The sequence below is a fragment of the Sciurus carolinensis genome, chromosome 17 (genome assembly GCF_902686445.1).
Source record: "Sciurus carolinensis chromosome 17, mSciCar1.2, whole genome shotgun sequence".
NCBI lineage: Eukaryota > Metazoa > Chordata > Mammalia > Rodentia > Sciuridae > Sciurus > Sciurus carolinensis.
This window is the reverse complement of record NC_062229.1, coordinates 33,263,355-33,288,973: the sequence shown is the minus strand read 5'-3', so window position 1 is coordinate 33,288,973 and position 25,619 is coordinate 33,263,355. Positions and strand designations below refer to the sequence as shown.

General features: G+C 36.9%; 1 protein-coding gene across 16 annotated transcripts in view; it reads left to right on the top strand.

The window, feature by feature from the left end:
• The window catches only part of Arpp21 (cAMP regulated phosphoprotein 21), a 148,889-nt gene that overhangs the window by 32,547 nt on the left and 90,723 nt on the right, over positions 1–25,619 (top strand). For all 16 annotated transcript variants that reach the window (XM_047530875.1, XM_047530874.1, XM_047530881.1 and 13 more), the window contains exons 2-9: positions 10,325–10,501; positions 12,221–12,387; positions 13,384–13,425; positions 14,173–14,262; positions 18,256–18,400; positions 19,797–19,875; positions 20,579–20,638; positions 21,365–21,505. In XM_047530875.1, the coding sequence (XP_047386831.1) occupies positions 12,259–12,387; positions 13,384–13,425; positions 14,173–14,262; positions 18,256–18,400; positions 19,797–19,875; positions 20,579–20,638; positions 21,365–21,505 (686 nt within the window). In that variant the 5' untranslated portion in view covers positions 10,325–10,501; positions 12,221–12,258. The remainder of the gene's footprint in view (positions 1–10,324; positions 10,502–12,220; positions 12,388–13,383; positions 13,426–14,172; positions 14,263–18,255; positions 18,401–19,796; positions 19,876–20,578; positions 20,639–21,364; positions 21,506–25,619) is intronic.

Below are 25,619 nucleotides of genomic sequence, written 5' to 3'. Positions count from 1 at the left end.
CCTTCTAAGCCCTTATCTTAGGCATTATGGAATCCATGAATTAAAACCCCAAATCTTCAACTTCATCATCAGGAATCTCCAGGGAATTCTTGAACACAACTTACCCCTATTCCTTCAATGGTCATGAGACTATTCAGTCTTTGGACTGTACACCTAAATCCAGACTTGACCTTGTGCTTTCTGACATCAACAGTACTTTCTGCCAGTTCGTTCATTTAGAATGGTAGGAGAAACTGTTGTCTCCCTCTTCCTTTCATTAACTCACAGAATTTTGAGGAACATGAGGGGAGGGCAGCCCTGGGGATTGAACCCAGGGGCACTGAACCACTGAGCAACAGACAGGGCCTCATTCAGTTACTAAGGCTGCCTTTGAACTTGTGATCCCCCTGCCTCAAACTCTGGGTAGCTGGGATTACAGTCATGCACTCCCACACCAGGCAAGCTGTTATAAAATGTGAATGGTTGGCATTAATTGGTTGAACATATGGAGAACTGCAAAGAAGCAAACATCATTTTCCTTACTTCCACTTATTCAGGACTGCAGGATCTGGCTGGAAAGTTTGCACAGAGGAGAGTCCATTAGGCAGATGACATTCACCTGTAATACTTTTTAGTTTTGAATGCAACCAACTCTTTCATTGTCCTTTCAAGCAAGAATATATGAATTTAAAAAACACATAAAGTCAGGCATGGGGCAGGGAAGGAATGGCATCTTTATGCCCAATCATCCATTTTAGGCAGAGGGGGCATATGACTATAATTCTGACATTGAAGGGCATAGGTGGACCTACTTCAATCTATAGCCCCTGTTTCTCAACCACAGTTCCTGTAGGTTACTATCCAAACAGGGCATCTGAGTATGGCCACAGATGACCTCAGAGCCCAAGGACTTCCCAACACAAACAGATGCACACGAGTTCAGATGTCTTCAATAGGAAATTATCTTCTGGGAAAACTATGGGCATACTGCAAAAACACAGATTCTTCTCCAAAGTGTTGTGAGGTTGTTGAAAATGCTTTCTTCGAAGGGACATATCTATTTGTTCTCTCAGTAAACTGGTGTAGATTGAGTCCCTACTCTGTGTGAAGCAGCACATACACACCTTGCTGTCCAGGGAAATTAATCTAGTGCTGACATTCGTCATTTAGAAGATCTCTTTAGAATGCTTATATTTAAACATGACCCAAACCCTTGATGTTTAGCAATAAAAGGTTTAGGGACATTCTGTATATTTGAGTTTCTGTTTTATTCTACTAGATTCTCTGTTAGTCTTCTCTCTAAAGGTGCATGGCTTCTTTCACTTCTCAGATGCTTTCCTTGTCTTCTGAGGAAGAACATCCAATGGGACACTTCTATCACCCTTCCTTAAATACTGGAGGTCCTGAACTAGACCCTTCTTCTTTTAATACATTTGCACCGGTTCTGTGTTCTGAGATAGTTGTGTTTTGTACTTCTCATCTTCTCCTCCCCTTCCCCTCCTTCTTCTCCCTCTCCTCCAGTCAGGGCTTGAACCCAGGGGTGCTTCACCACTGAGTTACATTCCCAGCCCTTGGTCTCGCTAAATTGCTTGGGGACTCGCTAAATTGCTGAGGCTGGCTTTGAACTTGCAATCCTTCTACCTCAGCCTCTAGAGTTCTTGGATTGTGGACGTGTGCCAGAGTCCCCAGTTGAATAAGCTTATAGAAGTTTGATTGTGGGGAAGATTCCATCACATTGTTACTTACCCACCAGGATAAATAAATAGGCCAATGTTGAACGCTTCCATTTATATTACAAGTGCATTTTCTTACAAAAGGTCTGAGGATAATAAGGTTCCTTTATTAAACACTTAGGTTACGGTCTAGCAAATGTGTTGCGCGCGGCACCTCAGCTTCTTGCTTTTCATGACGGTGCTTGCAGTGGTATCAACATGTAACTTTGTGTGGCATTCTTTCAGGCAGTGTGGAGGGAAAAGAAACACACGAGAGCAAGGAAGAGAGTTCCAGGAGTTCAGAAGGCAGAGCAGACAGGCGTGATGCGCATGTGTAATGGGTGTGATGCGCATGTGTAATCCGGTGCCTTTTGAGCAACATTGCACGGAAGCCAGCGCGCTTCAACCTGAGGGGACAGGTGACGCCCAGGTGGGCGCCCTGTGAGAAAGAGCACTCAGAGAAAGTTCATGAAGCAGCTGACAAGAGCGCAATAGGGAAGGAAGGAGAAGTGCTGCTTATAGGAAATATTTTCACCCAGAGGTATGAACAGGGCCCAGATGTCTGGGCAGTTTAATTATATATAATCCAGCGTGCAGTCGATCGATACCATCCCTCGCGCGCGCATGTACCTTCAGGCTCAGAGAACTTTCATCCCGGGGTTCTGCACCCTCCTTTTATCCTTAATGATAATCTCTTTTCCATTGACCCTATTTTCTGTTAGTTCTATCCATTAGTTTTCTTTAGATGGCTTTTTAAAAATAACCACCAAGAAGACTTTGAGGAAACTTAAGTCTAACCTTGGCAGTGACATATATTGTTTGCATTATTTGCTTTAATCCTCGGGATTGTTTTGCTCTCAAGTATCTTCAAGTGTTGACTTCTCTTGTCAGTTTAGTAGCTCCTTCATCTGCCAAGCACACTCTCTTTCCTTTATCAGTTCCTATCTAGGGACACAGAATATTCCACAGAGTAGGTGCCCATTAAATAGGCTTCAGCTCTTATTTATATTTTTTAATTTTATTTTTAGATACTGGGAATTGAACCCAGAGGTGCTTAACCACCGAACCACATCCCCAGTACTTATTTTATTTTATTTTTAAATGTTGAGATAGGGTCTCACTAAGTTGTTCAGGACCTCCCTAATTCGCTGAGGCTGACTTTGTACTTCCAGTCCTCCTGGCTGGGTCTCCCACCTCACTGGGATTACAAACATGTGCCACCAGCCTGGCTTCAGCTCTCTTTTCAATGGATAGGCCTAACATCGCAGAACTTAGTGAGACCAAAGCATTTTGAGATCTATGCGAACAGAAACATGTCATGGTTTTGCCATGGAGTAACTTCTGGTGGCTATTCGTTAAATTTAAGGGAAAATTTAATCCTTGCCACATTGATTAATAGATCTCGCAGTGATGGGATATCTGCTGTTTAGGTGCAGAAAGCAAAAATATAGTGAAGTCACCCAGCCATTACTGACTGGGCCACAGGTAAAGTGTGACTCCTCCTTTCATTCACTTAGCCAACAAATCCTACTCTATGCCAGGCACCGTTTGGTGCTTAATTCAGAGGTAGACAAAACAGGCAAAAATCCCCATGGTTGTGTGGCTTACATAGTAGGAGGGAGAGAGTGTTTTTCACTACTTAGAATTTGTTACTTTGTTAAAGAGTGACTCATCTGCCTTGCTGAACCCCAAGGGGATCCAGTGATTGAAGGAGCCATCAGCCAGCTGACTTTACACTCTAGAGACAGGGCAAGCAGGCAGCTTTCTGCCTTCTTCACCGTAGGCTAGTGACAAATAAATGCAATTGATGTGGGGATAAAATGTAATAACTATGTAAAGCACTTGATCCAAAATTTCCCACGTAGTAAGCACTCAATAAAAGGTAGTTGTTCTTTATTGGTACGGTTGCTGAATTTTGTAGAAAGAGCTTCCTATCTAGATGTTAGCACAAAATTATAGCCTCCAGCTACCGGATGTAACTAGAAGCTCTCTCTGAGTTTCTGTGGCATCCCACATGCTCTGCTTGGGATGGCAGCATACATCCATTTCCGCTAAACACTCTCTGCCCTCATTCTCCCTCCCTTTTTGGGAGGGGAGCACACCTCCTACTTCACTCTTCTCCAATCATAAATCCTTTCCACCTACATTTTGCTTTTTTATTTTGGGGAAATGTCCTTCCGTTTCTTTGGTCCTCCGGAAAATTCTTTGATTATTTTTGCTGTGCAGGGGGGAGCACAAACAATTCAAACTTCTGTGCTGATTCCTTTAGATTAGGTGTAACAGTAACGAATTTGTTAATAGTAGTTCTGAAAAGGCAACTGAAAGACATGACATATGCATTTATGGTACCAAATACTGATAGGTATTAGGATACACTTAGGATGATGTAGGGAAAACAGAGACCTCTTCAGAATCCTCAGATTTTCCCTAATTTATATATATATAGAAAAATGACATTTATGACCATTTCAAAAATCCAACAAAATAGCAATTCATCAGTTTTTCTTAACTTTTATTCATTTTATCTAAATGTCTCTTCCTTTATTCTTTTCTATTGAAGAAGGTTTTAATAACTCAAACATTTAGCTCCCACTCTGGCTCCTATGACTGCATTACCTTTGCTAAGTTTCATTGTTTTGAAATGACAGATGCCTTTTTTACTTCTTGTAGAAATGAAGGAAAAAAGAGTTCATGTCAGACATGCTGATTATTTTTAAAATTAATTTTTCTCCTCCCTCTTAAAAATGCCTCTCCCCTTTGTGATGAATTTTATATTTTTGAACCCTTTAAACCAGAGTGGAAGACCTGAGTTTTGTGATGAATCTTTGTTCTATCCCAGGATATATCCAGCATAAAGAATTGAAAATAAGTAAAGGATTATTTCCTTGGCATCCAGATAAAAAAAATTTTTTTTTTTAAATTGTGTTAAGTGAATTGAACTGAATTTACATTGCAAAAGTTCTAGGACCCACAAATCCAACAAAAGTATCATTTCAGGACATCATTACCTCTTCCCATCTCTAAAATAGTGCTCCTTGGTGTAGGAAATAACAGTGCAGTGAAGATGAGAGAAATATCCAGAATAAATGTATCACTTGATGGGATTCCTGTAAGATCTAACTATCAAAGAACATTTTTGTTTTAACAGAGTCATAGGGCATCATTGTCTACAAGATCCCAGATGCATTGGTAAATTCTTGGGAAATTTGTTTTTGTTATACTTAGGATGACAAGGGCTACTGTTTAACTCCAAAATCCTGTTGTATTTTTTTTTTCTCTTCAAAGATTAGGGAGATGCTCATTTCTCAGTGTTACATTGATCTGGCACCAAGATAGATCTAGTTAATTATTTCATATTAAAAAATGAACATGACTTTCTACAAAACCTGAGCATGTTCTATCTGGGAATCACATAGCTATGTGGGTTTCTGCATGGCCTCTGGAAAGACAGGCACTGTGAGTTCTGAGAGTGGAAAGAGGAAATTGGGCAGATAGCAGACATTTTTAGGGCATTCTGATGGCTATGGTGTGTGGGTTTTCAGGATTTTCAGAGACAGACTGAGCAAATGTCTGGAGGCCCAAATAGTCCATGAAATTTTGGGAAAGAAACACACATGCCATTATCAAAAGCTATGCTCATGGAGTCTCTGTTCTGTATTTGTGAACTGATTCTCAGGGAGAGAAGATAGTGGTCCAGTGAAAACAAATGTGTGGATCTCTCTTGCAGCAACTTGAAAATTGATTATTTCTATGAGGTAAACATGGTCTAGATTTCTAATAGAACCATAATTAAAGGATAAGGATTTGTGAAAAGCTCTGGCCTTCAGTCAAAATGATCTTGTTTTTGACCCAGCTTTGCCACCACAGGGTGGTGGATCTTGTCCAAGTCACCGTATTTGACATCAGCTACACTAGCTGGTCTCAAGGTTCTTTGCATCTTTCCATGTGTCCTTTCACTCTTTTTTAAAGCTAATACCTGGTCAGAGGTTGATGATCACACTCCACATTTGAATAAATCATGGCTGGACTCTTAGTAGAATGAGGTTGGAAATGTAAGGTGGTGATTAGAATGCATAGATTATGGAAGTTGAGGCCATTTAAAATATTCTTGGACTAATACCAGTGGTCACTCAGTCAAACTAAAATTGGCATCAGCCTCAGTGCCATCGAAGATAGTCAAGCCTTACCTTGTTACATGGCATTAGGACTATTGACCCCAGTCTCTCAGTTGCTGAATTTGGTCATATAATTTTTTTATTTGCACTAAAAAAAAAAAAAAATACACACACACACACAAAAAGATTGGACAAGTCATGACAAAACTACCAGTCAGGTGCTCCTTTGCATCTGTCTCACCCAGATTAATGATAGCCTGATATTTGTACTGCCTCCAGCTATGTCCAGAGTAAGCCATGGACAAAACAATATATAGAGTTGATAGTGTTTATTATCCTCTCTTGGCGAGGCACATTAGCCCCATATGCATTGACTCCAACTGAGGTGCAGATATTCTCTGAACTACGTATTTTCCCTACTTAATCTCTGATCTTGTAGGGTCCACATTATGTGGATAATTAGCAAAGCTTATCTTATCAAAGACAAGGCTGCTAAGAAGATGATACAACTTATTGGGTACTTATGCAGTCAAGTACTAACCAGGGCAGTCTACATCCACAGAAGTAGTCTGTATATGTATGTGTCATCCATTTATCAGAGGAGATTTTGTAAAGCAGAATAACAGTTTTCCCTCTTGTACTATCATTTGTTGGCCTTGATCTTTTGGAGCATATATTGATTTGTTTATTTTTTATTCATGACATATTCAGGAAGAAAGAAAAAAAATTTCAAAGGGAGATTGTGTTATTTGACCTGAATATCATGTCTTACTCTAAAATGTCTGTGTACTTGTTAGAAGAATGAAGAAATAAAACACTGGCACATGACCTTTTGGTTTTAAATGTTTTCATTGACATCAGACCTCCTTAGTTTTGAAGCATTCATATAATCTTGGCCCTGCTCTTCTGTACAATGCTTTTGTCATTGTTGGAATCCTGCTAAATATTGACCTATGTGATTTTTCTATTCGGGTTTTACAATGAAAGGAAAAAAAAAATGAAATTCTATATGTGAGCTACTCTGTGTTTTTAAACTGCCCAATTCTCTGACTAAACTTACACCAGAATACTTACATAAAGTAGTCAAGTTTCCTAAAATCCTTTGATAGTATTCCTTTTTATTTTTTATTTATTTTTTGAGTATTGGGGATGGAACCTAGAACCTTGTGCATACTAAGCAAGCACTCTACCACTGAACTACATGCCCAGTCCAACATCTGTTTTCTTAAAGGAAGGATTTTTTTCTGGATTCTTCCTTCAAAGTGGTTTTCTGGCTATTTTGTTATTTGAGTGATGACTCAAGAATCTTATGGAATATTTGTATATTTGATCAAAAAGAGTTTCATAAAAGGTAGAGTTCATGGTTGAGTGTTTCTTAAACATGTATTGAAAGATTAATTTTTCTTTAGGAAATTAATTTATGTAAAAATTTCTCCTTAATGTTTTTTGACACCTTGCTAAAGATAGGATCTTTGAGGTCCTTGCTACTTTCATTTCTGAAGGGATTACATTTCCTTATCGTCTTTTTTCTTCCCTTTAAACTTAATTTTACAGGTTGAAAATCTTTTTTTAAACATTAGCAAAATAACTGTTTTGAGAATGGGTACTGTTCTGGTTTATACGGTTCTGCAGTATTTATGTGAAAAACCAAAAACTACTGTCACTGCAATATGCAAGTAGCTTTCATTTGCAGAACTGTGACCAGCTAAAAAAGAAGAATACTTAAAAGAAAAACTTTTCAGTAGTCCAAGTAAGTAGATCTCCACTGTGTGGTTTTGTCATAAAGTACCTATGCAGATTGGGGATGAGATTAGTCATCTCTGTGTTAATTTTTAACGTAAGTATTGTGTAGAAAGTGACTAATGAATCGACTCTCACAACTCACAAGTAGAAGTCAGTCTTAATTTCCCATTTAGATACACGCTGAGAACTAAATCCCTGCTGGAATTTGAATCAAATCCTGATCTTGCTTTGCCTACGTGGCAGCACAGTGATTAATATATGATATAGGCACAAAAGTAGGACGCGGTTTGTTGGTGGTAATAACAGAATATTTGATGCTTTGCACTGAATCTTCTTCCTCTTTTTCTCTTTATCTCATCCCCACAATCTTAATTGCTGTTATGTTCAACTCTAAAGCACGCTAAGGAAATAAGACACATCACAAGTATAATGAGAAATGTTAATTGTTTTACTCATTCTCTTCATTGTAGATTGCCAATAGCATTTTTGATCAATTTCCTATGGCTTCTTTTGAAAACTATTTTTGGTCTTTATCAAATAATAACCCCAAATTATGGTTAAAATGACATTGCTGTTGACAGAATTACAGTAACTTTTGTTTTGCGTATTTGAATATTGTCTCCTCCCCTTTCCATCCTTCCAACCCTAAAAAAATTTAAATTTGGTAAGAATATTTATTAACAAAACCTCGCAGAAAAAATATTCATTAAATATAGTTTGGGTCCTTTGTGAAAATGAGAGAAGGTGGAACAAATGGTGATTAAATGGCTGTGGAAGGGTGGGGCTCGTTTGGTGAACAGAATGCTGGAGTAGGGCTGGTTTCCTGGCAAGGCTTTCTTAGCAAAGAGAACAATTTTAATCAGTTACAAAAATATTTGTGATCCATATGTTCCTCTCTGCTCACTCCCATATGCCCATATTCTCTTTTATCTTGGTAGATGATGACTTTATGATTCAGGCATGCAAGAATAATACCTCGCTGACTTTAGAGCTCAGTGCTATTTCAAAACCCTGTCCTGGTAATTACGCACACATATATACCCAGGCTGTTAGTGCTTTGGAGTTAGTTATGTGAATATCAGTTTGTTCTTTCTTTGTGGAGAGAATTAAATCTTGCATCCTCCTACTGAAGCTGGAATAATGAATCTAAGGCTTAGATTTCAAACTGCATTGTCATTCACCTGCTGGATTAAATGCCACTGTACAAATATGAGAGTCAGAAAGAGAAGGCAAAGGGGTTGTGATGCCTGTTGATAGCTTCATTCGACTTGGGAAAAGGAAAACAGAATCCAAAAAGCATTTGGTAATTCCATTGATTGCTGATGTTTATTTTAAGAAAAAAGTAGATGATGGGCTTGTGAGTTAAATAGATCCTAATTTTAAGACACGTGACTTCTATTTAATAATGAGTGTCATTTATAGTATCCAACCGGTCAAAATTGAAAAAATTCAAACTACTGTTGACTCGTAATCCATTTTGTTCTAACTGCATGTTTGCTTATCTTTTCATAGCTATATGATAGAACAAAAGATGCATGTTTTAAAGACAAATTGTCCATCTTGATAAAACATAAATAAATCCAGAAATTATTACCTGTATGATTGTATTTTCAACAGCTGTTTGCCTCTTGCACAATAATTGACTTTGTAATCCAGTGTTGTTGTTAGAACGGACACAGTAAAATCCTGTGAGGAACCCGTCATGCTCATTTAAACTTGTGGGAAGTGGCAAGGAGGAGAAAGAGAGGGTTTCCAAACCTCAGACTAAATAATGGGGTGGGGGGTTAGTTAGGGTTTTCACAGACGGGCATAGGATGGAAGAGGTGCGCATGCCGCTGGCAGTTAGCGGGTGTGCACCCAAGTAGTTACAGCAAGAGGAAAGAGATACGGCTTGGTTTTGGCAAACAGTATTAGGAGCCTATCTCCGTGTTTACATTCAAGCTGTCTTTGCCTTGCTCCTGTAGGAGTTGTGAGCAAAAGAAAGTGCATATTATAGCATGTATTGTTTTCAACAGATTTGGAGTTTGCGAATCTTCGAATCGCTCTGACAGTGTTTCTTTGCTGTCAAACAGAATGCCCAGCTGGCGGAGCAATCCTAATGGGGAGGGAGGGGTGTGGATAGACTGTTCACCACGCAACCGGGATATCAGGAATTCTTCCCGAACTGTAAGTGGAGTAAAAAGAGCTCTCTCAGCCATGCCCGTCAGGAAAGTTTTCTTTTCTTTCTTCCCTTAAAAACAAACAAACAAAACTTTATAGACAGTGCTTCATTAAATCAAAACTTTTAAATAAGCTTCATTAAGGTAACTTTCACAAAGAATCACAGAAACAGAATTAAAGTATATCATATTAGTCTAGAATTAAGACAAAGACTTTGGTTATAAAAGGAGGCAAGACCATTGCTCATAGGTGATCTTGATTCTCATTGAGGCAAACACACAAGCTTGTTATTTTTTTTTTTATTTTTTATTTTTTTTTAAATACAAAGTGCGAGATTTCACTAAAAAAGGTTAAAATTGAAGTGAGTAATCTTCGGTGCATAATGCAATTGTTAATTTTAGCTCCTTGCGTGGGTGCCGCTCTGACTTGAACAGCCGGCTGTAGCCTTCATTAGAGAAGAAGCAGGCAGCTTGAGACAGGTGGAGCTGGATCAAGCTGTGAACGTGATTTGCTGGAAGCTGGTCATTAGTGTTAGAAAACCAGTCTTATTTATTTTGTCCTTCACTCTACCATGATTATTGCAATTATTATTATTTACTTTTCGTCTTTTTTCAGGTTGACGATGATGCGTCAAACTGTGTAAGGGAACTGCACAGAGATGGGCATTCTGAACTGTTAATGGGGACATGGGACGCCAGTTGCCTCTGATCACTTGTGTGGATTTTCCCGGTGTAGAACGACAGAAGCCGCTAGTAAGTCACCAAGACCTACAGCAGGAATTCTGCGTGAAAGGTAAAGGTCCTCTCTGACTGTCACCGCATCTGTATTTTACTATTATGACATAAATGTGCCTGTTCATGTGGAATATTTCACTGAATGTAACCCCAGTAGTCAGGATCAGTATCAGAGACTCGTGTGGCTTGTATTTTGGAAAATTAGAGCTCAATATGTTCACTCCATTTTTAAATCTGGTCATGATCTGTTTTTTATACTGAAATGCTCTGAAAGATGAGTTAGAGCAACAAAAGTTTCTCCTCCCCCTACTCAATACACTGAGAAACAAGCCGTTTGTCACTGGGAAACAGAACTTTTAATTTGTTAACCACACATACTGAGTGCCAGTAAAATATGAGAAATCTGTCAAAATGCACCGGATCCTAAAACCTTCCCAACTTGAAAGCATTGATCACTAGTCACTTACAGACTCAAACCACTGTCCTTTAGGAAAACTTTTCCTTTTACATTCCCACAATCCTTTGCCAAATAAGCCTGTGTATTTTAAAGATATCATTACATCCCATCTGTTCTGTCATGGTAGATTTTAGCAAATTTGCAATAAAAATTGCTGTGTTATAGATTTTTCTTATGCTTCCTATTTCCAGTTGAAAAAAAAAAGTCACTGAATTAGTAAATGGCAATTCAACACTCTCAGAGAAACATCAAAACACTGAATTGTCCCATACTAATTATCACCGGACAGTCGTTACTTCAGAATTTTTATGAAAAAATAACTTTCTCAGCAACAGCCTCTTTCTCTCTCTCCACCTTTCCTTCCTCTTTTCCACCTTCCTTCTTTCCCTCCTTCCTTCCTTCTTTTTTCTTTTCTTTCCCTTTCTCATTGCTTAAAAATGAGGAGGAAGTAAGTGCTAAATTATTCATGAGCCTCATCTGACAACACTTCAGAAGGGGAAGTGTCAGGGGTTTTATGGAGGTAGGGAGGAAGAAAATAATAACAGGCTTTAACTTTGAAAAGCGATTTCCAGTGTCTGTATACTAGACTCCTGTGAGCCTGGAGTAGTGGAGTTGAGTCTCGATAGCTTCATTAGAGCTGCCTGCCAGACTTCCTCTGCAGGATCTTGCAGCACCAGCACTGACAGGAACTTGGGAGAGGGCTTATGCTTTTAATAATGTAGCTGTCAGTTTGAAGCCTGGAAATATTGACCCTAAAAGGTTTATTGCCAAAATTAGATCCCATATTTATACTGAATTATTACCTCTTCAGTTGATTTTTGCCCCTTGTAGAGTATACTATATACTTTGTACTAGGTAAGTGAGTCTGTGGTTGAAACTTGAAAATAATTTTTGAGTCATTTTAGAGATGCTGTAGAATATCATTCCCACCTCTTGACCCAGAAGTTGAAGTTCAGCTATTCAAGAGTTGGAGAATGATTCTCATTTCCGTCCTCCACTTTGTAGTAGGGCACAGGCATTGGTAGTTGTGTGGGAGTTATGTGTTTCCATCTAAGATTAGTGGATCTGTTTTGATGGCAAGGTGTATTCACAAGTGTGCTTGCATGTGTGCGGAAGGGTGTGCACGGGGCGACCGCATCTGCCTCTTATGTATGCATCGGGTACTTGATCTCATCTCATTTTATTCTCCTTTCCATATAAAATTGATGGGGATGCCTGAGTTGCTCATTTGAATTTGAATGCAAAGGGAGAAAAGAAATATCTCAACAAGTCAATACTTTAGCTGCACTGACGATATTTTCCGATATTTTAACCTCCTAGGGCATCAAACCTTGTTATTTTAATTTGCATCTGGGAGAATGTCTGAGCAAGGAGACCTGAACCAGGCAATAGTGGAGGAAGGGAGGAATGAGCAGGAGACAGCCGCTCCAGAGAATGGCATAGTGAAATCAGAAAGTCTGGATGAAGAAGAGAAATTGGAATTGCAGGTAAGCCTGGAGAGACCCTGATCATACCACTGGGTGTTTTTTTCTTCCTTCTTTTCTAAAATACTTGGAAGAGCTCTTCTTTCTTCTTCTTCTTCTTCTCCCTTCTTCTTTAAGAGTTTGACTAGTTAAATGATTTGGAAATCTTTAACCCTAATTGTCTCCCTTTCCAATTATGAATCATTTTTTTCTTGATTGAACCATACTCTGAGATGCTTTTTGAAATGAAAAATATCTAAGGAATATATTTAATTTTTGAATTTGCACACATCATCCCAGGACCATTTGCTAGACCACTTTGAATGACACCTGCAGTGCCTCTCCAGAGACACCTTTGGGCTATCTGAGTTTTAAAAGTGAGCTTGCTATTCCATGGAAAGATAAAGACTTAATGCGTGGCTAACTAGGAAAAGTCAAAGACATAGCTCTGGTGACCTTACTGGGCATGTTAAGGTTTAAATCTTATTTTCAAACAGCTAGAGTCAGAACACTATAGGGGGAAGTAAGACTGGGAAGTGATTTACGGAAGTGGACAAGAGTTATAGTTAAACACACTAAGATTTATGAGAGAAAGAGATTTGCTAGAGGGAATACAAAGGGTACCTGCAAATAGGGTGTAAGTATCAATTTCCTTTGAACTAAACTTTGAAATTCTTAACTCTTTGTATACCAGTAGTTAGTGAAGACAGAGACCACATAAAGGTCAAAAACCCTCAAGGCTAGTTTTTCTCCTCTCTTGTATTTGCTAAAAAGAGAGATAGCTGAAAGCTTAAAGGTTAACACTTTGGGGAAGTCGGGAGCTGGGGCAGGAGTCCTCCCTGGTGATTGGAATGCCCGATCACTATTGTTGATTTCTCTACTATTTGGTAGTGATGCCTTTTCTTTTTCTTGCTCTCATTTCTTTCTCTCTCTCTCTCTTGCTTGTCTGTTTACTATTCTTTTTTTTTTTTTTTTTTTTTTTTTTTTTTTTTTTTTTTTTTAATTTTGTTTCTAACACAGAGGCGGCTGGCAGCTCAGAATCAAGAGAGAAGAAAATCCAAGGTAGGGTTCTTGAGATTTTCTGTAGAACTGTATCATGGATGTTGTATATTTCACATTGGGGTTAAAGGATTTACCAACCACTCAAGGTGGTCGTGTGCAGATGTGGTGGGTCGCAGAGGGGTTGGTGCTGTTTGCTTTTAATGTGGACAAGAGTTCACACATCTCTGTTTCCTTCTCCGTATGCTCTTTTTAGTTAGAGCATTTAGAGTTCAAATAACTGCAGATGGATACATTTGATGCCATTTTCACACTTGGAGATTTCATGGTGCTTTATAAAACACATAGTCTTTTGTTTTGTTTTTATTTTAAATAAAATTGGGAGTAGAGGATATAGTCTCACCAAATGTTTTCTGTGTTAAACAGGTACTGCTGTTTAGTGTACTTCGTTTAAGCATCTTCTCAGTCAAATCCCCTCTGAGCATGATTTTAGTGGAAGTTGATTTTGTCAGCTATTTTCTCTTAATATTTGCATATCATGGCAGCCATTCTTTCTTCATGTGTTTCCAATGTGATGGGCACAGTTGACTAAAATTGTTCCTTACATGCATCAGTTCACCTTCTTCTCTACCTCCATCCCCATCAACAGAGAGGTCTGATGCTTTGCCCAGATGTAGACTTAGAACTTGCTTTTTAAAATTTTGGGAACGTCATGTGGTCCTAGAGATGATTTGACAGCCTGAGCATGCTTTCTGTTTGTTTTCTTTATTTCCCTTTTTCCCCTTTTCTTCCCCCTCTTCCCAACCCCAGTCAGGAGCAGGAAAAGGTAAACTGACTCGCAGTTTAGCTGTCTGTGAGGAGTCAACAGCCAGACCAGGAGCTGAAAGCCTTCAGGATCAGGTATAACCCCTGTCACTATCTTGAATTGCATGAGCTAGACCTGTCTCTGTGTGCATGATGATTTACTTGGCATTAAACAGTGTTTTGGGGGAGAAGAGTGCATCTGAAGAAAGAAATACTTTTCTTGCTTCAACCCCTGTTTATGAGACATTCTAAAATAGTTTAAAAGCTTATCACAGAGTATTACGTTTGTTTTTTTCCAGACTCTCTGAAAACTGCAAATGGAAAGGAATTCAAAAGAATTTAGATTAAAACTTAAATAAAAAGTAAGCACAGTAGTGCTGAATTTCCTCCAAGGCTCTCTCTTGATAAGGCTGAACCAAATATAGCCCTAAGTACCCCGTCTCCTTCCTTGTTGGAGATGTCTTACCTCTCAGCTCCCCAAAAAGCACTTGCCTATAAGAAACACAACTGTTGGCTTGTATGGCACTTGTGAAATAATGACTAAGGTGCATTGAACTTTGAAGACATACATTATGGGCTTTGGTGGAGATTGCTCAAACTGCAAAAATTATCCAGAAACGAATCTGAGCTGATGGTGAATTTAAGTTAATATCATTAACATTTCACTGCATCTCCTTACCTTTATTTGTACTCCTTACAGCAAGATGATTGGGCTCCAAAAATTTAAATTTCAACAAAAACTCTTGTATGACAAAATGGAAAAGTTCACATCATATTTATTTTTGTTTGCCTTTAGGCAGCACATTAGCTTTTATAAAAATAGTCTTGCTGCTGAAATTTTGCTTATTTTATAAGAGGCTGAGAGCAGTCAGGACAAAAGTTAAAATGATTTATCTGAGCCCAGGGGAGGGAAAATTGATTAAGATGTCATTATTTTTGTTTGGTTTTGTTTTGCTTTCCTCTCTTCATTTTAATTGAAATACTCTAAATTCTCTTCATGGACATAGAGAGCGTTGAGAGCACTTTCTTTAAAAGGACCAAAAATAAATTCCTTATAGACTTTTGTCCTAAGAATATTTTTTTTTCTAGCCTCATTTTCTTAACATGCCACTCATGTCATAAGGCATGAACAGGCTATCATTCAGTGGCCATTACTATGTTTCATACATCTGCTTTATTTTACTTGGGCTCTGAGAAATGTGTGGCTTTTCTTCAGCATTTTATTTGTGCTTTTATTTTTAATGGAGATTGAAAGGGGGGAATAATGTGAATATCATGGCTTGTATTATTAAATGTTGATTGATGGCTTATAATGTACTGCACATGATATGTGTTAACTCTGCAGAATAACAGACCCTAGCAGAAGTAATGCCCGAGTATTCTCCCACTCTTAGTGCTATGCAGAGGAGGGCAGCCTCTATAGACTCGATCTGCTTTTTGTCCCATTGGACAAAGCACAGGAAGACATTTTGTGAGACATCATCTGTATCATAGTACCCATCCTGGACCTAAGTCTAGTTTCTCTGTATGATTGGTGCAGAGAAATCAGATGCAAACAGTGCTTTGTTCCTGCTGGTTCCAAACTCAGAAAACAAGATTAGCTTGTAGGAGAGAATTAGAACCTGCAAGCTTTTTTCTTTGACTAGCTGAGGAGTGGTGGGAAGAGGGGGCTGACAGAAAATACCCAGACACACACATAAGCAAATGACCCTGCTACCTTTTTTAGAGACTAATGAAGCAGATCTTTGAGTTTATATGCAATGCCTTCATTAGATATCACCGGCACTAGCAAAATGTGTGGACTGAACCCAGAGAACAATGGCAGAAGTATACAGTATACGGATTGTATTGCTTCCCCAGTGTTTGTATATTCACAGTATTTGGAAAACTGCCTTCATTTTCCTGTGTGGAAAAAACTCTCGCTACCTGTATTACTTGATCTCAGACCCATACCTGATGGTTCAGTCTGTCCTTAAGTTAAAGGAAGTTTGCTTTTCTAATGTTATACTATTTACCTATCAGTGTATGACTGCAACTTGAATCATTCTTTTACTGTTGTTGGATATAAACTTATCCTGTACCAATGTATTTATTAACACTTGTATTTTATTATTGAGTATATCAATAAAAATATTAAAAAATAACAGATTGTTTTTTACCAACTCTAAAGCACTTTTGTGTGTTCTTTCAACACCATGATGCGTATTTATGTATTGAAAAGTAGTTCTTTTTTTTCTGAGTGTAGTATTTGTCAACACATGACATCAGTTTGTACATATTTTTTTTTTGTAGTGAATGTTTTTATTTGCCTTTTGCACTTGCATTTATAATGTATTTCCAAGCCTCTTAGATTTTAGATTCAAGCTTACAGAGGCCAAATGTTTCAGTTGGTTTTGAAGAAGCAGTGAGACCACTTTCATGGCCAGGGTTCCTAATCCACAGTTTTCCCCCTTAGTTGACTGGCAAATTTATTCTTCCCCATCACAGCCCGCAGTCATACCTCACCCAGAAATGTCCCAGTGTTTTCCTGAACAAGTAGAAGCAAATCATTACCCTCCAATCTGCTTGAACCTTTGTCCATTAAGACATTTCTTCCCTAAATCGTGTTGTGAAAGGCTCTATAATCAAACTACATTTTCATTTTACATATTTCATGTATATCCACCCCCCAGGATAAACATGTGGCAGTCAAAAAACCCAGCTGAGATAAATGTTTATCAGGAGAGCATGTTTTATTTCCTCCTCTATGTTTTTTTGTTTGTTTGTTTTCCCAAGCATGGTGACTTTAGTCTCACCAGACGTTCACAGTGGAGCCCCTCCCAACAAAAGAGATTTGGCTTCAGAGGACTTTTCGTTTTATGCCTGTTAGGTTAGCCAGATTTGCCAAGAACCATTATGAATACCAGATTGGTCACAGTTTGAGGAGGTAGCAGCATCCATTTAGTCACGTGTAATGTGAGCATTAGCTTGCTTTTCCATGAGAGACACTATTAGTCACTGGGAATACTTTTTTTTCCCCCTACATCATAAATTTTAATGTCACTCCTGGAAGAAAGCTTTCCCACCTTGTGATCTCTTACATAAGAACAAATGGCCTTCGTGTTGACTGCTCTGTCATAGTTTTAATCATAACATAGGTTTTTTAAAAAACTAATAAATGTGATGTGGCTCATTCTTCTTCAAAACAATGAACATACTATCAAACCAACCGCTGGTATATGTGAATTAATGCAAAAATGACCTGTTTTCAGCACAAAATAAATACAGAGATGATCCATCTCCCAAACTGTAGAGTCAATTTTATGCCAAGCCAGAGAGGTTCAAGAGAATCTTATATTTTGGAAAGGATTAGCTGATACTAAAATGAAAAAACAATTACGTATTTATATACAATTTATGAAAAATGTAATTCTACTTGCTACATTTTCTAGAAGGCAATGCTTATTATAAATATATATTATAAAGACTTATTGATGGCATTTATAAAAAATCCCAATAATCCATACCTGATTCCTGCTGTCCTAAAGTATGATTTATCATAGTAGGAGAAATCATTATTCTAAATAGATTTTTTAATTATAAGTTGGCTATTGGGGGCTTTCTTTATGTCTGTTCTATCTGTAATTATGATTCGTAAAAATCTGTGTGTCTATGTTTGTGCCAATTTCTCCTTATAAGGAGTTACAGAAAAGAACTATGGAAACCTTTTTTTCTTTTTTTTTTTTTAAAGACATGACATTGGCTCTGATGCAATCTGATGGATGAAGGAATTTTTCCTAAGGAGTTAAAAATAAGCCTGTAGAGAAAATAAGAATTGTGATCTACAGGAATTTAACTTAGTTAAGGTTAATATTCATGAGGCAAAGTTTCAGTACTAGATGTTTCTCATGACCTCCCCTTGACTTCTGAAGTTCAATTCACCTTAAAGGGCAATTATTTTTCTGACAGGTTTAATTTTTTACCATTTAAGAAAAAAAAAAGTCTGCACCTGGCTTTCATTTTTCTGTACTTAGTAACCTCTATGCAAAATGGAAACCAGACAGAGATTATTAAATCTGGCCCTAAATTATTATATTTTCTCCCCAACAGGAATCAATTCATTTACAGCTTTCCAGTTTTCCCAGCCTGCAAGAGGAGGATAAATCTAGGAAAGATGACTCTGAGAGAGAAAAAGAAAAGGATAAAAACAAAGATAAAACCTCTGAAAAACCCAAGATCAGAATGTTATCAAAAGGTGAATGTGAAATTGTTTCCTTAATTTCCTCAATTTGGACACATATGTAGTTCTAGAAATTGTTCTAGAGAGCACATGCATATTCACCACCTGACAGGCTCTACATATAATTTTATGTGTGTACATATGTGTGCGTGTAACAGATGTGAACTTGATTTTCTTTCTGTTCATGGTGTATTATTTGTGTAGATAGGATATTTTTGAATCACGTAATTCTTCGTATTCACATTTGAATCTCCTGTTTTCAGTTGCAAGCTGTACAAAGGAGTAAATATAAATCTTCTCTTAAATTCAGGTTTATTAGACCAGTTATCTTGGATTGGTGAACGTTAATGATACCCAGTTTTCTATCTTAACCTTCATGCTTATCTTGAAAGACAGTTGGCAACCAGATTCCATCAGTCAGTGAGGTAGTCCTCCAAGTACAGATCTGTATGTCCATGGGATACCTGATTCACATTTTACCTGGCACAGATGGTTTTGGTCTCTGCACCCATACACTATCACCTGAGGTTTCATTTTAAAAAATACACATGCTACTTAACACTTTTCAAAAACAAAAACAAAAACAACTTCCCCCCAAAAACCCATAACTAATTCCTTCTAAAGGCCCAGCCTTTTGAACTGTTGCCATACAGATCATTATACAAAATAAAACTAAGTTTAGTTGAAATGAAGAGTGCCAGCATAAATATCCTTTCAGTAGACTTTTTAAAGATAACTGAGAAAGATTTGTGCATGTGATCTGCTGAGGAATGACAACCACTCCTAATGTCAAGCAACATTTTGACTTTATAACACTTGTCTCTGCTGCTCTCAGTCTAAAACTGAAGGTGTACACAAGAGTCATGAAGCTCATCTTTCTAAAGAGATTATGGAAATTAAGCTTTATCCAGCATCAGGAGATCTGAAAGACTTGGGAATGTTTAGTGCCCTCCTGTGTTTTGTTCTGATTAATATTTAGGTGGTCTTGTAACAAAAACTTTCATTTTTGACCTCCTTCTTTTCAAGAGAAAAGGGGTTCTATAGGATCTCAAGCTCTGAAGCCTTCTCTGGAGGTTGGGAGTTTCTGTGATGGGAAGGCTGTGCCCTGACTGATTTGCACCACAGTGTGAACACGTGGTAGTTGACTCTAGCCCTCCTGACCCCAGCCTGTGCCCACTTCCCCTTCCATGACATTTGGGTCTTTTTACAGTCAGGATCTTTTCAATCCCCAAATCTTATTTTCATTTTGATGTCATACAGCCAGGTTGCTAGTTATGCAACCTATTTTTTTCATCATAAATTCTTCATCTAGAATTTACCTGAGCTGGAGGGAAAAGAGATGGGGTGGGAAAGAATTTTTTACCCCACTTTTCCACCATTTCTTACAAATTCACCCTGCTGTTTGTTTCAGATTGCAGCCAAGAATACACAGATTCTACAGGCATAGACTTACATGAGTTTCTGATTAACACTCTAAAGAATAATTCCAGGTAATTTATTAAATAAGCCTCTTTATTTTGGGAAGGGTCAAAAAGTATAACAGTTATTTATCCAAATATCTAAGAAGACAATTGTAAAACGCAGATGCCTTTCCTGGTAGCTTAAACTATGTCCTGCATTTCTTACTTGCTTCAAGTTTGCATGTTTACTATTAGTAGATTTAATAGCTGGATAGTTACTGAGTAAATGATAGTTTTATCAGCTTTACTTTCCTGGAAACAAAGGAATAACTGACTAAGGGGGAAAAATGGAGAATGAAAATGGTTGATATTAAGTAAACTAATTATGTTTCACTGCAGTTTTATACCTATCTAAAGTTAATGCTTGACTTTAAAACGTATTTTTTATTTGTTGTATTTTATGGTCCTCATAGCTTGAATGCCAAAATTAACATTGACTGTAAAATTTAGATACTACAAAAGATGTAACAAATGAGATTAAAAAAAAGTTATCTGGAGCAAAATGAAATAAGATGTAAATGAATGGTCAGCATGTTCCAAAGAAAAGTGAGATGTGTAACCACATACATTTAAATAATCTTCTTCATGTATTTAATCAATTATTTAGGTCCTTTGAAAATGGAAATTACCTAAAAACTTTAATTTGAACATTTTTTTTCTTTCTTCTTTCTTTTCTTTTCTTTTTCTTTTTCTTTTTCTTTTTTTTTTTTTTTTTTTTTTTTTTTTTTTGCAGGGACAGGATGATACTCTTGAAAATGGAACAGGAAATTATTGATTTCATTGGTGACAACAAGTATGTTAAATGGCAGTGCTGGCTAATTTTATGATGTGTCTTAGTTTTATATTTGAATAAAATTATTTATTTTGGACAGATTTAGGGATAAAACATTGTTTAATATGTTTCTTGATTTGTTAAATGGAGATGTTATTGGATTTGGGAGTCATATGCTGATGGGGATTGTTGCTTGGACCATGCGTGCTCCTGCTTGTTAAATTCCTGACAAAATGTCTATAAACAGGGAGCCACCGATTAGCATAGAATAGCTGTTCCACGAAGCGACCCTTTTCATTTTTATTATAGTTTTTTAATGGGCTCCAGCTGGCTGCAGTCAGTTATGCCTGGAAATAATTGTGCTGCTTTCAGTGTAAACCGGGTAATGACACATCTCCAGATAGGCATCTGCAGTCACGTATTATGTCATATCATTTGTCCTCTGCCTGGCTCTGTTGATAAGGTATCATGGACTAAAATAGAACACTTTCCAACAGATATTAAGTTCTCTTTGGCATGAGAAATGTGCAAGTATGAAACAATGATATGTATTGTAGCTTAATCAATACGTCTATAATAAGTGGAAATCTTGCCTGGAAATGAGGACACTACGGGATGCCAGAAAGGAAAGAAAAAGGCTTAGTGGTTTGGGTGAAAGATAAATAGTTTTGTGTGTCTACCTGTAAAATGTGCTGTGGACAAGAAATGAAAATGCTTATTCTGCTTTTTCTTGTAATTCTGTTTCAGCAATCATTATAAAAAGTTCCCTCAGATGTCATCATATCAGAGGATGCTTGTCCATCGGGTGGCAGCTTACTTTGGATTGGATCATAATGTGGATCAAACAGGAAAATCTGTTATCATCAACAAGACCAGCAGCACCAGAATGTAAGCCCCATCACTATATTTATTTAGCATTTTCTTTTACTCTTATGGGTTCATTCATAAGAGCACAGTATAAAATTCAAAGTAATGACATTTAAAATGTGCAGTGTTCTTCATCTTTTGCTCTTATCAGTAGTAGTGTGGCATTTATCTGTAGAAGATGATCTGAAATCCACGAAAGTTTATAAAATTCAGGCAATATAGTGAATGTACTTCCTGATCTTTTACATAGCTCCTGAAACATAATTTTCTTCTATCAATTTTCTTGAAATTACATACAAATCCATGGGAAATTTTATGTCCAAATATAACTCAAATTGAAAGTAACAGACTTAAAAAATCATGGCATGTATAGAGTAATGGTCCTATTTTCCCTTTTCTGATTTGTTGACATCTATTTTATTGTGGTTTCCAGAGTAACAAAGCCCCCTGAACCTGGAGACAGAAATCCTGCCTCTAAATAACAATTCTACCTACTAGTTGCATGACTTGGCACTAGTCATTTAAAATCTGCCATCTCAGTTTTTTTGAACTTCAAAGTAAGAGTTTTGAGCTAGGCAATATCTAAGTTTTATCTCTAAAATGAAGATGACAATTTGCTTTTTCTTCTTAAAATAATCACTTGGTTTCATCTTAATATCTTTTTGTTGTCCCATTGAGTCCTCAAAAGCATAATAAAATGAGTATTAATTTGTTTTGAAACTTGGAGCTATCTCTCTTTGACTTGTGGAACTTTCAAGTACAGTGCAAGCCACTTCTATAACAAATGTCATGCTAAACTCTTAAACTATCCAATGTAAAACATTCTCTTTTATAATTCCCTTTTCCACACTGTGCTTGGTAAGCTGTGCAAATTGCATGGTCTTTAGGAATGCTATGTTAGGGAAGGGAGCTTTTGTGTCAAGCTGAGTATCATGATTAAAATACTCTTTTTTTTTTTTTTTTTTTTTTTTTCCTGTTCACCAGTGTTGGGACAAGTGGGGATGGAGATGAGGCTGTTTGTCTACTCAGGGACCCGTCTGTGCTCAGCAGAGGCAGAGGGAAAGTCACAGTGGAGAGTACAAATGGGAGATCTGGGACTATGATTGGCTATTATCTCAGGGACACTGAACACTTTACTTCTCTGGGCTTCAAATAACTTAAATATAGGTCGGACAGTTTGAATTGGATAACGTTTAAGGGCTCTTAAAGCTTTGGAATTATTGGGACCTGGGGTTGCATTCTATTTCACTGGCAAAACACATTTTAAAATTTATCACTTTTCCACTCCATCTGATTGTTGATACCTGTGCCTCATATTTTGAACAGGAGTAGAAGTTAAAGGTGACTGCTCCTTAATCCTTTACATCTTTCCTCTCCATCAAATACTCCTGCTTGTTTTTGTTGTTGTCTTGCTTGCTGTTGGTGTTTTCTATTCTCCATTCTGGTTTTTCCTGTGGCTTTCAGGAAAGTACTGATTGAAAAAAAAAAAGTAATTGACTACTTCCTTTCAATTTTTTTTCTTTCTCTTTCTCTATAAGGCTGTAGGAAATATGTAAAAGCTCACAGATTAAGTGGACTAAGCTTGATGTAGTTTCACCAGATGAATATATTTATCTATAATTTACACTCTTTGTAATCACATAGTCATGAATATTAGTAATCATGTTTGTAGAATAGTTTTTGAGAGTATTAAGCCTTGTATAAACTTGCTAAACTTCAATACCTCTATAGCTGCTTCGTTCAGTATGGTAGCTATTTACTCTTCAATTTCAATTAATTAAATTTAAATAAAATTAAAACTTTAAAAACTTAGTTTTCCTTTTAGGCTAGCCACATTTCAATTGCTCATGTTAGATAGAGTATATATGTAGAATGTTTTCCTGATTTCAGAAACATCCATCAGCCAATCCTTCTCTAAATCTTTTATTTCCTGCAAATTTGTAAGTAATAGTACAGGATATAATCAGTCCTTTAAAACTTTGATTATCTGAATAACAAGCATTGTATTATCAGTTATCTTCACTTCCAAAAGAATATCAGCATTTTTCATTTGTTTGCCTTTGGTTTTTTATGTCCATTTTTAATTAGACCCCACATGTTTATAACTTCAGGAAGAGTGAAAAGCATTTCTTGAAGGTGTGATAGCTCCAGCAGAAATACCAGGGCAGGGGCTTAGTCTTGACCTATTTCCTTGCTTGTGCATTATCATCTTTATTCACTGTTCCATGGGTCAAATCATCCATAAAAAAAAAAAAAAAGGATACACATCATGGATTTTCAAATATTTCCTGAAGAGTTGAGCCCATCGGTGTTCAATCGATAACTATCAATTTCCACTGTTCTGTTCTGACCGTACTTCTGACAATCTTTTATCTGATTGGCTATGAGGGGACAAGGGTAATGGTAGCAGTGATTTGGGGATAATTGATACCTCTTAATATAAGAAAAGAGGATGAATTAAATGTTCTTTTTCAAGTAGTAACAAAGTCACATTTTAAAATGAACTGAATCATTTTAGCAATTTTAGCAAAGAGAAAATAGTGTTTTGTGGAGACTTATATGTTAAATTTTAAAAGTCTGTTTCCATGTTCTTTGGAACTGAATATAGGAATGGAGCACTCTATCCAAGGCCAAGGTGTCTTGGGATTTTTGTTGTTGCTATTGTCATTGTTTGGTTGGGAAGTGTGGTTTGGATTCTCTGAAAATTTTAAGAGTTGTCTCATCAAGGCAATTGACATGTGATGGTTAATGGGAACCATATTGTTTTAGACATATTATTGTATTGAAATATTTTCATTTGTTTGAAGGAAGGAGACAGGGATAGGATGGGTTCTTGTGAGTTTTGTGTTTGGGGAATACCTTTTCAAAGTAAACAGACTTGTGTTACTGCAAGGCAAATACACAGAAATGCACATATTAAATGGCACTATGACTTTGGAGAAATGCAACAAAGATGTGAATTGAGGATATAAATGTCAGCTAAAAGTTTGGGGGAGGGAAAATATTCTTTAATGATTTTAATTTCTTTGTTTAGTAACACTCCATTGGTATATAGGTGCTTCTCTGACTTAGATGCATAAATAATTGTAACACTATCAGCTACATATTGGTCATGATTTTTTTCTCAATATAATACTTTTCTAGATGATAGGAGTTCAAGTAATTAGAGAAAATGATGTGAGAATATTAAGGTTTTCATGGAAACTAGTTTTACAGGAATTTCAAAATAATTAGGTCACAGTGACACAATGTTTGATGACTCTGTATGTTTGTGTGTGTGTGTGTGTGTGTGTGTGTGTGTGTGTGTGTATGTATGTTTAATTGATTTCCAGCATTTTCGGAACATACTTAGATATAAGCCATTTTCCCTTTCACGATGGAAATAATTTGTCTCAGGACATACTTCTCAACTGATATTATCACTTACTTAAAATAGCATTACTTACTTCATTCTTTACATTGAATATTTTTTTCCCTTGTTCCACGTACATTTTTACATTTAATCTTACAAACTGAGGGTCAATTTGAGGCTTACAGAGGAGCAATGGTTAGCATGACTGGAGTCTAAACTAGTGCCTCTAATAGAATATTTTTTAAAAATCCAATTTTCTTAAAGAAAACCATCTCAAAAATAGTGAACAAAATCCTCAAGAACATTCCCAGGATTGGATGGGAATCCCAACTATTTAAGTCCTTTATTGTCTCACAAGAAACAGTGCTAGAAGGACTGTCAGTTTTGTTATTTTTTAAATTTTAACTCAGTGTTATTTGTGGATAATAGAATCTTCCTGCAGTTTGATAGTTCTTGCAGGATTTTCAATGCTTGTTATCTATGTGACTTGTTGAGGGAGTACATTCATTAAATTTAAGCCTTGCTTTATTCCATTTCACATTTTTCCCCTAAAGAATAAAAAGACCACTTTTCTAAAAAAAAAAAATAATAATAATGTTAGTGTAGAATGCCAACCTATTCATTGTGTTATTACAAAATTAATGCCACAAGCTCCCCAGGTGACTATCCCTGTGGATTCATACCATATTCATAAGAGCATCAGTGAAGGGAGAATTCAGAAGAAAATATGGAAAGATAGTTGCAGTAAAGTTACTAGAGGTTTTGTGTCAATGTAGTCAGGGT